This window comes from Ammospiza caudacuta, chromosome 19, assembly GCF_027887145.1.
Source record: "Ammospiza caudacuta isolate bAmmCau1 chromosome 19, bAmmCau1.pri, whole genome shotgun sequence".
NCBI lineage: Eukaryota > Metazoa > Chordata > Aves > Passeriformes > Passerellidae > Ammospiza > Ammospiza caudacuta.
This window is the reverse complement of record NC_080611.1, coordinates 12,085,311-12,099,290: the sequence shown is the minus strand read 5'-3', so window position 1 is coordinate 12,099,290 and position 13,980 is coordinate 12,085,311. Positions and strand designations below refer to the sequence as shown.

At 60.9% G+C, this 13,980-nt stretch overlaps 1 protein-coding gene across 4 annotated transcripts in view; it reads left to right on the top strand.

Moving 5' to 3' along the window:
- Nucleotides 1–13,980, top strand: part of BAIAP2 (BAR/IMD domain containing adaptor protein 2) — a 40,570-nt gene that overhangs the window by 24,520 nt on the left and 2,070 nt on the right. Inside the window, exons 7-14 of one of the 4 annotated variants that reach the window (XM_058817038.1) lie at nt 4,651–4,803; nt 6,342–6,569; nt 7,391–7,592; nt 8,195–8,396; nt 8,477–8,545; nt 8,713–8,875; nt 10,492–10,526; nt 12,922–12,969. In XM_058817038.1, the coding sequence (XP_058673021.1) occupies nt 4,651–4,803; nt 6,342–6,569; nt 7,391–7,592; nt 8,195–8,396; nt 8,477–8,545; nt 8,713–8,875; nt 10,492–10,526; nt 12,922–12,949 (1,080 nt within the window). In that variant the 3' untranslated portion in view covers nt 12,950–12,969. Of the gene's footprint in view, nt 1–4,650; nt 4,804–6,341; nt 6,570–7,390; nt 7,593–8,194; nt 8,397–8,476; nt 8,546–8,712; nt 8,876–10,491; nt 10,527–10,970; nt 11,710–12,921; nt 12,970–13,980 lie in introns of those variants that run through there. The other 3 variants (XM_058817039.1, XM_058817037.1, XM_058817036.1) reach the window with 3 other exon arrangements.

The window sequence follows — 13,980 nt, the reverse complement described above, 5'->3', positions numbered from 1 at the left end:
AGCCAGGCTGGGCTGGAGCTGCTCCACCTGCACTGACAGCACTGTGTGCTTCTGCAGCTCCTGCAGCTCAGGGCTCAGCATTTCTCAGCTGCTCCTGGATCTCCATCACTGAGCTGTTGCCGTGCTGGCCTTGGGGAGGTGGCAGGGCTCTGTGCCCTCTCTGCCTTTTTGTGTGCCCTCCCTGCCTTTCTGTGCAGGGTAGCTTTGGCACTGCCACCATGGCAGGGTGGCGCTGGCACTGCCCTCCATGCTAGGGTGGCTTTGGCACAGGCACTGCCCACTGTGGCAGGAATGGATTTGGCTTTGCCAGTGCTCACCATGGCAGGGTGACTTTGGGACAGTCACTGCCCACCATGGCAGGGTGGCTTTGTCTTTGGCACTGCCCACCGTGGCAGGGTGGCTTTGGCACTGTCACTGCCCTCTGTGGCTCCATCCCCGCTCCTGTGCCCACCATGGGGGTCCCTGGCTGAGCCCCTCTGTACCAGGGGTGCCCAGGAGCCCTGCCTGTGCCAGCCTGGCCCCGTGGCACGTCCTGGCAGGCTCCCAGTGCCCAGGGCTGTGCCCCACGTGCTGACACTGCTAATTAGGTCAGCACTGCACTGGAAGTGTTTGCGGGAGGGGGGCCACGGCACGGGGGAGTTATTTGAGGCCTCTCCAACCTAGAAACCCAGAAAAGGTTTTCAGAGCTCCTGGGTGGCTCTGGGGTGTGCTCTGGCTTTGGGCACAGCCACCAGCCCTGCTTGCATCACAAGTGGGGTTTCTCTCTCCTCCTTCAAACGGGGATTTTATTTAGATGATTCTTAACGTGTTTGAGTTTGGAGCTGACAACCTCAATCAGTCAAGGTCTCAGTTTGCAGTGCTTTGTGCTTGTCAGGGGGGTTTGGAGAAGCTGCTGAGCCTGGCAGGGAAGCCCCTTCCCCCAGCCCTTTCAGGGATCAGGGATGCCATCCAAGCTGTGTTTGGCTGTGCTTCAGTGAGAGGTGGCTGAGATTTCCCCATTTCTGGGGAAGGGAGATGAGAACAGGTCTCCATCCTGCCCTGGGGTCCTGTGGGCACCTGGCTGCAGTGAAACCTCTCTCCTGGGCAAGGCAGAGCCTCTCCTTGGAGTGCAGCCCTGAGATCTCACACTGTGCTTTGTGTGTTACTCTTCCCCCCGTGCATCTGGCATATTGAACGGGATTTTGATTTAAATCTGCCTTCCTGGGCGTTATCTGCAATCCCACTGTCACTCTGAGCGAACCCAAACTGAAAGCACCCCGCGAGCAGGGAGCGCGGCTCGCCATTTTGTGCTGGAGCGGCGTGTAAAAGCAGGCTGTGGGTAAATCGATGGCACACAGAGCACATTTCCATGAGGTATAGAAAGCTCTGAGCACCCAGTTTGGAGCGTGGGCTCTGCTGCGCTGCGGAGCGGCGTGTTCCGACGGGCTGAGACAGGCTCAGCAACCAGCAGCAGCCCTGCAGAACCAGCCTGGGGTGTCAGTAGGGCTGGGGCCCGTGGGTTTCAGTGCTGCTGGAGCCCTCACGCTGCCAGGATCAGGGTTTGTCCCTCCCTGTTCTGTGTGTGGTGTCTGGGCTGGAGCCTGGCCCGGGCACGGGGATCCTGCAGGGAGTCTGAGCCAAATGAGCTGCAGCTGAGCTCTCCTCGCTCCTCACCTTCTCCTCCTTGGTGGCCCAGTTAGTAAATTAGGCAGGATGGGGGGGGGAAATTGAATTAATTAATTAATGGCAATCAGGGTCTGTGTGTGCTCCTGCTATTTCGGGTGCTGTCAGGGTTGTGCTTTCCTTCCAGAAATGGGGCTGTGCAGGAGGGGGAGCTCTCCTGCCCCTTCCCCTGGGGCAGAACCTGCTTGTGGGGCTGCCCATGGTGTGGGTGAGTGGGGGCAGCAGGGCTTGGTGCATCCAGGCACAGCAGGGCTGAGCTGGAGGGGCTGGGGGCTCTGCAGGCTGGCACTGGGGCTGGGGGCTCTGCAGGCTGGCACCAGGGCTGGCACTGGGGCTGGGGGCTCTCCAGGCTGGCACTGGGGCTGGTACTGGGGCTGGCACCGGGGCTGGGGGCTCTCCAGGCTGGCACTGGGGCTGGTACTGGGGCTGGCACGCCCCAGCTCCCATCACCAGTGCCAGGCTGCTGCTCTGGGCTCTGTCCCTGTGCTGTTCCAGGCTAATAATACCCGGGAGGAGGCGGCTGCTGCCGTCCTGAGCCCGCTGCTGCAGGAGCCTTCCCCAGCTCTCCTCCTCCTCCTCCTCCTCCTCTGTGTGCCCAGGCTGCTGCTGCCTCCTCCTGTGCCTCTGTGCTGGCGCTGCCTGGCATTCCCAGTGCCATGCCCCGTGCCTCTGCTTTAGGGTGATGCCCAGCCCTCCATCCCTTCCCCCTGTGTGTGCCCAGTGTGGGCTCAGCTCCCTCCGCTGACTCCTCCTCATGGCCACGGGTGTTCGCCCTGGATTTTCTCATTTTGGAGGGAAAAATTCTCTTTGAAATGGGGTTGTTGGTTGCAAAGCGGGTTTTTAATCCCTTTCTCACTGGTGCTCTTTCCCTCGGCCGGGTTGGTGCAATGTGGGGAGACCCAAAAGCTGCTGGCTCTGGCACGAGCCCTGCACTGGGTTTTGCTCTTGGGGCTGCTCAGAGCAGGCTGGGAGTCACGAGCAGGTCCAGCCCCAGAATAATCCCCCTTTGAAGTCTGGCATGTCACCGAATCTTGCTGCTTTTGTTGGTTTGCTCCATTTTGTGCATCTCTTAATAAATATTGTAGCACGCTAAAAATAACTGATACCCGTGAAGAGGCAGCAGAGCTGCTCTGGGCCCTGAATTTCCAGTTTAATTCCCAGCTCAGAGAGGCTTGGGCTGCCTGCAGCAGGTCCAGCCTTGCCTGGGCTGGGGCTGTTGTGGCTTTCAGGTGTCGTGGTGCCGCTGTCCCACGGCAGAGGTGGTGGCAGGGAGGTGACAGTGATGGGCACGAGGTGCTGCTCTCAGAGCTGCTCCCCTGGCAGGTGGCAGCTGGGAGCATCCAAAGGGGTGGAGGGAGGGTAAAGTGGCCAGGTCAGGGAGCTGGGGGCACCTCTGTGTGCAGGGAGGCTGGTGCTGCCCCTGGAGTGCCCTGTGCCACCTTTCCATCACACAGGGCAAGGCAGCTGGGCACTGTTCTCCTGTGTGCTGCTGCTGCTGTGCCAGGTGTGGTGCTGGCAGAGCCCAGCGTGGCACAGCCGGGCTGGCACCATCACATTGGGAGAGCAGGAGGCAGCAGAGGAACCTCCAGCTGTGCCAGCCTGGCAGGGCCACCGTGTCTGCCAGCCCAGGGGTGGCACCAGGGAACAGCCAGGGCGACCTGTGCCAGCGTGTGGCACTGCCCAGCAGCACCTCTGTGTCCCCTGTGGTAAATACAGGCTGAAGGTGCTGCTGGCAGTTTCAGGGTGCTGGTGGCCCTGTGTGTGGCAGGGTCCCTGTGCCATCCCTGTGTGTGGCAGGGTCCCCTTGGCACCCCTGTGTGTGGCAGGGTCCCCGTGCCATCCCTGTGTGTGCCAGGGTCCTCGTGCCATCCTAGCAGCAGGCAGGGACCCGGCACAGCCCGGGCAACGCCATAGCAGGCCGGGATCTGCCCTGGTTTGTGCCAGGCTGAGCCGGGGGCTGTGGCAGCCCCTGCCAGGTGCCAGGGCAGCCCTGGCAGCGCCCCCGTGCCCGGCGCTGAGCGGGGGCTGCGGGTACAGCTCGTGCCGGGCACCCACGGCTGAGTCAGCTCCACGTGGGGGTGCCGTGAGTAAGGGGCTGAGGGGTGTGCAGGCACACGTGTGTGTCCCTGTGGCTGTCCCTGGGCGTGTGTGTGTGTGTGTGTGTGTGTCCCTGTGTGTGTGTCCCTGTGTCTGTCTGTCCCTGGGGGGTGTGTGTGTGTGTGTGTCCCTGTGTGTGTGTCCCTGTGTCTGTCTGTCCCTGTGTCTCTCTGTCCCTGGGGGGTGTGTGTGTGTGTGTGTCCCTGTGTGTGTGTCCCTGTGTCTGTCTGTCCCTGGGGGGTGTGTGTGTGTGTGTGTGTGTGTCCCTGTGGCTGTCCCTGGGCGTGTGTGTGTGTGTGTGTGTCCCTGTGTGTGTGTCCCTGTGTCTCTCTGTCCCTGGGGTGTGTGTGTGTGTGTCCCTGTGTCTGTCTGTCCCTGGGCGTGTGTGTGTGTGTGTGTGTCCCTGTGGCTGTCCCTGGGCGTGTGTGTGTGTGCGCGTATGTATCCCTGTGTCTGTCCTTGTGTGTGTGTGTCTGTGTGTCTGTCCCTGGGGGGTGTGTGTGTGTGTGTGTCCCTGTGTGTGTCCCTGTGTCTCTCTGTCCCTGGGGTGTGTGTGTGTGTGTGTGTCCCTGTGTCTGTCTGTCCCTGGGCGTGTGTGTGTGTGTGTGTGTCCCTGTGGCTGTCCCTGGGCGTGTGTGTGTGTGCGCGCGTATGTATCCCTGTGTCTGTCCTTGTGTGTGTGTGTCTGTGTGTGTGTCCCTGTGTCTGTCTGTCTGTCCCTGTGTGTCTGTGTGTGTCCCTGTGGCTGTCCCTGGGCGTGTGTGTGTCTGTCCCTCTGTGTCTGTCCCTGTGTCTGTCCCTGTCCCATGCCAGGGTCCCTCGCGCCCCTCTCTGCAGCCCTGCCTGCCCCGTGGCACTGCCTGCAGCCCCTTCCCTCTCTGTCTCCTGCAGTACATCGAGGCCATCAGCAACAAGCAAGGGGAGCTGGAGAACTACGTGTCTGATGGCTACAAGACAGCTCTGACGGAGGAGAGGAGACGCTTCTGCTTCCTGGTGGAGAAGCAGTGTGCAGTGGCCAAGAGCGCCATCACCTACCATGCCAAGGTGAGTGTGGCACCCCCAGAGCCTGCCTGGCTGGCCTGGCACTGGGAGGGTGCTGCCAGCTCAGGCTGCACCCCACAGAACAGCCTGGGATCCCAAAAACCACAGCTGGAGCAGCCCCACACACACACACACAGGGACAGGGACAAACACAGGGACAGACACACAGGGACACACAGAGTGACACACCCAGGGACACACACAGGGACAGGGACACACACAGGGGACAGACACAGGGACACACAGACACACACACAGGGACAGACCCAGGGAACGACAGGGTGGTGACCAACAGGTGACTCCAGGGAAGATCCTCCCCAGCAGGAGCAGCTGCTCCAAATCCCCCTTGCCCATGGTGACTCCACATCCCTGCTGCCCGTGCTGCCCCCTGGAGCAGGGCTGGAGCTGCCCCTGCCCGCCTGGGGAGCTGCAGCAGCTGCATGGGTGTGCACAGGATCCCCCCAGGATCTGGTGCTGCTCCCGCAGCCTCGTGCTCCCTTCTGGTTGTTCCCCAGCACCGCCCTGCGTGGCTCACAGCAGCCATCTGTCACCACCACGCTTGGCACTGGAGCAGGAGAGGGAGCTGGCATTAGTCAGCTCTGTCCTGGCACATCCACAGCACGGATCCGCGCTTGGGTTGGCGGGCAGAGTGCAGGAAAAGCACCCCCAGGGCTGGTGGTCAGCAGGAACCAACCAAAACCCTGCTGCAGCAGCGCCCACAGGCTGATTTTGCAGGGGGGACTTTGCCGGTGGCTTGTCCATGGTGTGATGTGTGTCCTGCTCAAAGCTCCATCCTGCTGCTGCCCCTGGCTCCTGCAGGATGCTCCACAGGGTCATGAGGCTGGACCTGCTGGCTGGTGTTGGGGAAATATGCAGGGACTTTGAAATTGGATTTAGAGGGGGATTTTGATATGCAGAACTACATTGTGTCTCCAGGTGAGGCAGAGCAGAGACATCGGGTCACCCTTGGGAGTGACCTCGAGGGGGCTGGGACATCTTCCCCCTCTGGGTCACACAGGGGGATGTGCTGGTACATTCTGGGTGAATAAGGACAAGTTTGGCTCCATCTGTTTGCCCCTTGGTGCATGGTGCTGCAGGCAGGGAGCAGTGGGGCTTGGATGCAGCACAGGGGCCTGCAGGCTGCTGGGGCTGAGCCCCCCAAGGAAGCAGCTCATCCCTGGGGATGTGGGGACAGCCTGGAGCATGGGCTGTGCCCTGCCAGGCTTTCAGCCTGGTTTTATTTATTTTATTTATGTCTCTGCTCCACGTGGGGCCCAGCTCCCTGCAGCCTGGAGATGCTGCACACCGGATATCTTGATGGGGAGTGATTGGGTTACCTCTCCCTTCCCTCATTGCCATTTTTCATGATTCCTGCTGCCATCAGAGCCTGGAGCAGGGTGTCCCTGGGTGTTATCCTGCCTGTGCCACGCACAGAGCCATCGATCAGTCCCAGCTCAGCCCTGGCTGCCTGCGGTGCTGCCCAGGGAAGGGGGGCACACCAGCTGCACCCCCATGCCCTCACACCTGGTTTGCTCTTGCAGGGGAAGGAGATGCTGACGCAGAAGCTGCCGCTGTGGCAGCAATCCTGCTCGGACCCCAACAAGATCCCGGAGCGCGCCATCCAGCTGATGCAGCAGATGGCTGCCAGCAGCAATGGCACCATCATGCCCAGCCCTCTGTCCACATCCAAGTCCAACCTCATCATCTCTGATCCCATCCCTGGTGCCAAACCTCTCCCTGTCCCCCCGGAGCTGGCACCTTTTGTAGGAGTAAGTATCCCTGTGCTGGAGCTGCCCTGCCCTTTGAGCAAAGGCGGAGGGACGAGCCCGGGCCGGTGTCACCGCTGTCCTCGGCAAGTTGTCCTTGGATGGGCTGGCACTGGTGGCAGGGATGGCAGCTCTGGGCCATCCTGGGGTGTGGGGAGGAGCCTGACCTGGGCACGGGCAGCCTGTCCCGCCCCATTCCACCAGAGTCATGAGTTCTGGGAGAGCAGAGATCCCAGGTGCTGGACCTGCCTGTCCCACCCCATCCCACTGAGCTCTGCAGAGCAGGGGCTCCCAGGAGCTGTTGGGGAACCCAGGAGCTGGACCTGCCTGTCCAGGCTGGTCCCTGAGCTGTGGGACTGAACCCAGGTACCCCAGAAACTGTAGCGAAAGGCCTGGAGTGACCCATGGGATGAAGGACCCTTCAGAACCGTGTCCCACTGATGTGGGGATATGAGTTGAACACAGAGCTCAGCAGGGAATTGGCAGGTTCAGGGGTGCTCAGAGCAATAAAATACCACAGAGCAGACCCCTCTGCTCCCCCAGAGCAGTCTGGTTTGGCTGGGACTAAACCCAACAGGACAAAGCTCTGATTTGCCTCTGTCCCTGGAGCTGTGTCCCACTGGGGACCTGCAGTGGGGTGTTCCTGGAGCTGCAGGGATGTTCCTAGAGCTGCAGTGGGATTTCCCTGGAGCTGCAGGGATGTTCCTGGAGCTGCAGGGATGCTTTGGAGCTGCAGGGATGCTCTGGAGCTGCAGTGGGACATTCCTGGAGCTGCAGGATGCCCTAATGAAGCCTCCGTATCCCCCTCCCCTCCTGTCTCGCAGCGCATGTCGGCACAGGAGGCCCTGCCGGTGATGAACGGAGTCTCGGGCTCTGACAGCGACGGGTACAACCACTGGTCTGAGATGAAGCCAGCACAGCCCAAATCTTTATCTCCTCCCCAGCCTCAGAAGCAGCTGAGTGACTCTTACTCCAATACACTCCCAGTTCGCAAAAACGTGGCACCGAAAAACAGCTACGCCTCAGGTGAGGCCCCAGCCATGCCAGGGGCCCTGGAGCTGCCGCTGCTGCACCCAGTGCCCAAAGGGGGCTGCTTGGGGATGGTTTTGGGGGTGCTGCTGGTGGGGGACAGTGACCACAGCATCCCTTTGGTGTCAAGTGCTGCTCGTGCCTCCTGACCTGGGCGTTAGGAGATGCTGGAGCTGGGCTCTGCCCTGGCGTTTCACAGGATTTCCAGAAGGAAAATCTTGTGGAATGTGGCACAGAGAAGGAAATGCTGGAGCTGGGCTCTGCCCTGGCATTTCACAGGATTTCCAGAAGGAAAATCTTGTGGAATGTGGCACAGGGAAAGGAAATGCTGGAGCTGGGCTTTGCCCTGGCGTTTCACAGGATTTCCAGAAGGAAAACCTCGTGGAATGTGGCACAGGGAGCCTGCTGCTCCCTTAGCCATGGCTGGTGGGTGATGCTGAGAGCCTGATCCTGCTCGGTGAGGGGGAAGGTGTGAGTCACACCGAAGGCTGTAGTACAACCACAACCTGGGCTGGAGCAAGGAGGGGTGGGGACCCGTCCTGTGCCTGGGCATGAGGGGGTGCAGGACTCGGGGCACCCACTGGTGTCTCTCCCCCCAGCTGAAAACAAGACCCTGCCACGCTCCAGCTCCATGGCCGCCGGGCTCGAGAGGAACGGCCGGACGAGGGTGCAGGCGATTTTCTCGCACGCTGCCGGGGATAACAGCACCCTCCTGAGCTTCAAGGAGGGAGACCTCATCACCCTGCTGGTGCCCGAGGCCCGCGACGGCTGGCACTACGGAGAGAGCGAGAAAACCAAAATGTGAGTGAGCTGGGCGGCCTGGGGAGCAGCTGTGTCTGGGACGCACCTGGCTTTGGCTTCATCCCCCCTTTGCCTTTCAGGAGGGGCTGGTTTCCTTTCTCCTACACACGGGTCCTTGACAACGATGGCAGCGAGCGGGTGCACACCAGGTAGGAGCTTCGTGTGGGGTGACAGGGTGTCCTTGAGGTGGGAATTAGGAATTCCTTTGGAATAACAGCACGGTGGGGTGATTGCTGGCTCTGTGTGGATGCCATGAGTGGATGGGTGCTCTGGGGGTCTCCACACGGAGCTGACACCTCTGCTCTGGGCCCCCCAGCCTGCAGCAAGGGAAGAGCAGCAGCACTGGCAACCTGCTGGACAAGGATGACATCTCCATCCCACCGCCAGACTATGGCATGGCCTCGCAGGCCTTCCCAGCACAGGGCAGCAACACCTTCAAGCAGCGGCCCTACAGCGTGGCTGTGCCCGCCTTCTCCCAGGTGAGCCTCTCCCACCAGCTTCTCCCACTCTGGGGGGCTTTGGAGCACTGGGGGATGCTGGACAGACCCCTGGGCACTGTCCCTGCTGCCTCAGCTTCCTGTCCCGATGGGATGGGATGGGATGAGATGAGCGGGAGCGTGCCTGGCCCCGGGATGCCTGGGGGTGCCAGGGCAGCTCTCCAACCTCTGTTCGTTGTTTTAGGACTACCTAATGCCCTATGGGTGTGCAATTAAAGACTATGCCAGTGGCCTCTGCCAAGCACCCTCCGCTCACTACAAGCCTTACACTAGGTCGACAGCTGTAAGTCCGACGCTTGCAATGTTTCCCTTGGGATTTATGGAAGTTTGGCTGCTTTGTGCCTGGTGATCCGCGTGCCTTGCCTGGACCTGCCCCTGCCGAGCTCCTCTGCTGGGCTGAAGGGATGCAGGGAGCCCGTGGATGGGGAGGAACGGGCAAGGCACGGGGGGCAGTGGCACAAAATGGCCCCGTAAACCCCCAAAGGACAACACTTGCCGACTCCATGGAGTCTCCCACCAGAAACAGGCTGCTCACAGGCAGCTGGAGGTGTTTTCTCTGGCACGTGCCACATCAAGCCGGTGACAGTGCCGTGGGGACACTGGGGCAGACCCTGGACAGGATTCCAGAGTGCCCAAAGCAAGCCCAGGGCTTCTTGGATAACAAGCAGGGAGGATGCACAGCAGATGGGATCAGCCTAAGCCAGGAGTGTAGGGCAGCTGTCCCACCACGATGAGCACAGTGGGATGAGCCACGCTGGCATCACGTGCTGGCAGAGGGGAGAGGATGAGGAGGGAGAGAGAAGGGCAGTGAGCACCAACCATTCCACAGGGCAGGTCAGCTGGGATCTGCTCCTCTCTGCAGGGAGTGGGCTGGAAGCACAGCCCCACTTCCTGCTGTTTTGCTGGGTTTTTCCAGCAGGATTTGCTGCTGGGGTTGGTGTTTTGGGACTGGGAGCATTCCTGGGAAAGGTGGGAATGTGGGTCTCTGGTTGCTGGTGCATGGCCAGCTCAGAGGCCAGGGACTCCCCCGCTTTCCTGGAGCTTTCTCCACGTTTGTCATGGAGAGCTGAGCTGCTGCAGTCGTATCCCAGGGCAGGCCCTTGCTCAAGGAGGGATGTCCTGGAGGGATGTTCTGATCCCCAGCTGCCCCTCAGTCCCCCCCTGCACAGCCTGCTCAGCACCGGCTAAAGGAGAAAATGGTCCAAAACCCTGTGGGTTTCTGGTGGGAGTGAATACAGGCAACCCCTCTTTCCACAGAGCATTTCACTGGTGTCTCTCAGTCGTGCAGCCCCTTTCCAACAGTGTCAGCAGCAGCCAGAGCTCTGTTCCTCACAGGGGCTGGGCAGAGCAGAGCAGGGCTCTCCCAGCAGTCGCTTTTCCATGTCTGGCCAGATAAATCCTACAGGGAGTGGTGGAACTTCACTCCCTGCTGTCTGAATCCCACTCCCGTCATCTCCATATCTCCCTTTCCTCTCCAAATGCATCAGCTCTCAGCCCTGGGTCCTGATGCACTTTGGTTTGTCCGTGTGACCCTCTGGTGGCACCTGAGCAAACAGCCCACACATCCCTCACTGTGCTCCCTCCTCTCCTCCCCACAGGGTCTCGATGACTACGGGACGAGGTCCGTCAACAGGTAAGATGTCACCTTGCTGTCACATTCCCTGCGAGCTCTTGGTGTTACAGGCTGTGAGCGAAGCCGTGGGGCTGTGTCCCCACAGGGGTCCCTGCATGGGCTCCCCGGGGACTGGGATGGGGCCAGGTCTCATCTGTGAGATGGGGGGACCCAGGGAGGGCAGGTCCCAGGGCCAGCCTGGTGTCCCCAAGCTGTGCTCCTCCAGAGTCGCGTCTCCCAACCTCACGCCTCCATAGGGGAGAGCCCACGCTCCTGGGCCTTTGCTCAGCACTTTCTCCATCCATCCATTCATCCGTCCGTCTGTCCCCTGTGCCTCGGAGCTGCCCCATCTGGCTCCCGGGGCCGGGTGGAGCCCGTGGCCGTGCAGGGTCCCCCCCTGCCCGCGGTGCCTGAGCTCGGTGCTGCCCCGCGGCCACTCTGGCATCTCTGTGCTTTGTTCCGCAGCGGCAGTGGCAGTTTGGTCTCAACGGTGTGAGGACACCCGGGCTCGCAGCGGCCCCTTGCTGCTTGGAAGAGCTTTCTGCTTCTTTTCCCCCCCCTTTTTTTTTCCTTCCCTTTCGTTTCTCTTTCTCTACTTCTTTTGGATTTGAAACTCTTGTGATCTTCAAGGAAACCATGGTGCTTCTCACCCCTCCCCGGTGTTCACAGTGCCCTTGTTTCTGAAGCCTTTTTGGAGCAGAAACTGCCGCCAGGTCTGTGCTCGCAGCCCGGGCGCAGTTGTCACTTAGTGGGACCCGGTGTTTGTCCTCCCGTGTGATGTTAGCGATGCACTGTCCCCCCAGGGGCCGCGCCGGCCGCCCCGCACGAGCCTGGACCAAACTCCCAGACTGGATCACATATGCATGGCCTCTGGTGTCCGTACTGTTACTGAGCATCCGGGATGCCCGCGCCCGGGATGCCGTTCCCGAGGGGGGGCAGCGTCCCCGCGCCTCCCCCGGGCCCGATCCGCTTCCGTCCCTTGGGAGAAGCGGATGGCACAGCGCTCCCGCCCCGGGCAAAGGGCTGCTTCTGGGCTGGGGTCCCGCCGCCCGCGGGAACCCGCCCCAAGGGTTACTCCTGGTTGTTTTATAAATATATATATATATATATATTTTTTGTAGCAAGGTATTGTTACCTCACGCTAGGGATGGGGCTCCGGGGGCTGCCCAAAGCCAGGCTGGAGCGAGGCAGCCCCGGCAGTGCCCGGAGGGCTCCCAGCCCGCCCTGGGGGTCCCGCTCCGCACTCGCCCGGCCGTAGCCCTCCCAGTGCCCGTGGCCGTCTCCACTGCAAAGCTGTTCACGCTTTTTTCTGATGTGATTTTTAAGACCTCTGACATTGCCTGTTTACTGGGACATTGCTGGCAATAGACCCCCGACCCCCCCCCCCCCACCCCGGACCAGTTTTTGGGTTATCTCCTCGCCTCCGGGCACACTGTTCTGAGCCCCTCCTGCATCGATGTCCGAATTTTGCTAAGGATTTTTAACCCAGGATATTTCACGGTGAATGACTGACTGTAGAGGGGGAAAAAAAAAACCACAAAAAACACAAACCCAGCCTAGCAAAGCCTGTGTGGAGATTGTAAAGTGCTGAAAAACCTTTTTTTAAAAGCCAGAGAGAATTGTGCCCTGTACTGAGTTATTGTTTGAATAAAAGTTTTATTTATTGCATTGAGCTGGGCCTCGGTGTCTTTTTCGGCTGCCGTGCCTGCGTGCTGCCCTCACTGCCTGCATCGCCCTCCGCGCATTCCCAGGCATTCCCAGGCCGTGTTTTTGTTCCCTGCTCCATCCCCGGGGACGCTGCACTAAACAGCTTCGCTGAGCGGGAGCAGCGACAGCTGCTTTAGGGCTGGCTGCCCCTCTCTGAGCATCCGAGGGGTGATGCTGCCCCTGCTCCGGCATGCCCAGGCTCCGAGGGGTGATGCTGCCCCTGCTGCTCCTCGCTGAGCATCCGAGGGGTGATGCTGCCCCTGCTGCTCCTCGCTGAGCATCCGAGGGGTGATGCTGCCCCTGCTGCTCCTCGCTGAGCATCCAAGGGGTGATTCTGCCCCTGCTCCGGCATGCCCAGGCTCCGGCTGTGTTTTCCCAGTGCTGGGAAAGCAGCAGTGGCCGGCACAGGGGGAAGGAAGCCGCCCCCTCCCTTCCGCAGCCCCCGCCGTGCCCGGCTGCTGCACTCCCACAGCTCCTGGCTGGCCGTGCCCTTCCTTCCCCTCCTCACAGCACCAGCGACTCAATAAACACCACTTTTCCTCCTTTTTCTTCTTTTTTCCTCCTGTTTCCTCTGCCTGCCGGCACTGCGTGTGGGGTAGCCAGCGGGCTCTCAGGCCGGCTCATGGCCTTAAGTCTCTCCTTAACCGCGACCTCCTGTTCCCATCGAGCGTCCCGGCGTGCTCCAACCTGCCTTCTGTTTCCCTTGCAGCCCCGATGTTGAAGTGGCCAGGTTTTGAGGTGGCCCTGCCCGTCGTTAGTAAGTGACGGTGTCGCGGGGCCGAGCCCTGGGTGCGCTGGGCAGCGGGTGAGGCCGCGGGGCTGCGCGGGCACGGTGCCACCGCTCTGCTTCGCGCCTCGCCGTCCCCTCCCCGCGTCGCCGCCGCTTGTCCCCGAGCCCCGGGGCTCCCCGGCTGCCTGTGCTGCTCGCCCCGCTGCCGTGGCTGCGCTTGCCGGGATGCTGAGCTGCTCTGCCCCCTCTGCCCGTAATCGGCTCTTTGGTTGTAGGTGTGCGCCGGCCCAGCCCTGCCCGCACTAACCGCAGGTTTTTTGAGCAGCTCTTTTTGTTGTAGATTCATCCCAGGAGCTTCCTGGTGCTGGCCCCAGGGATGGGATGCAGGAGCCTCCCCAGGAGTCCAGACCCTGCTCCTCGCTGGCACTGCAGAGCCTGGAGAGCTCCTCGCCTGTTTCTCTTTGATCCATGAGCTGCTTTCCCTGGAGCTGTGGGCTCCATCCCAGTCGCTCTTCTCTGCCAGTACACAAAGAGTTAAATGAGCCCCGGGTGACTCATCAAAGCAACTTTTCCTCTCCCTCCAGTCCTGAGAATCTATTTTGGCATCTTGGGAGGGAAAGTGATCTAAGCAGCTGCATTAATTAGGTGTGAAATTAATTACCCTATTTTTAAGCAAAAGTCATTTATCTTTTAAGGAAGGGAAAAGCGAACGTGGAGAGGTGAGGGATGGCAGAGATCGGGCCTGGGGCTGACAGTGAGACCCTGTCCCAGAGGGGGTGCAGGTCCCAGCATCTTCCTTCTGCTCCGGGAGATGGCTGGGGACATCCCAAAGCTGCTCGGTGCAGGTGCACATGGTAACCACAGCACTTTACCTGAACCCACGCCAGGTGTCCCTGCACGCCACAAGACAGAGGGGCTGCAGGGAGGGCAGGGGGTGCTTGGTGGCTCCCCAGGCAGCCAGAGGGGACCTCCTGGAGAAGGGGTAAAGATGCTCCCTGTGCCAAGGGAATCCTTGCACCCTGTCCTGGCCAGGTGACG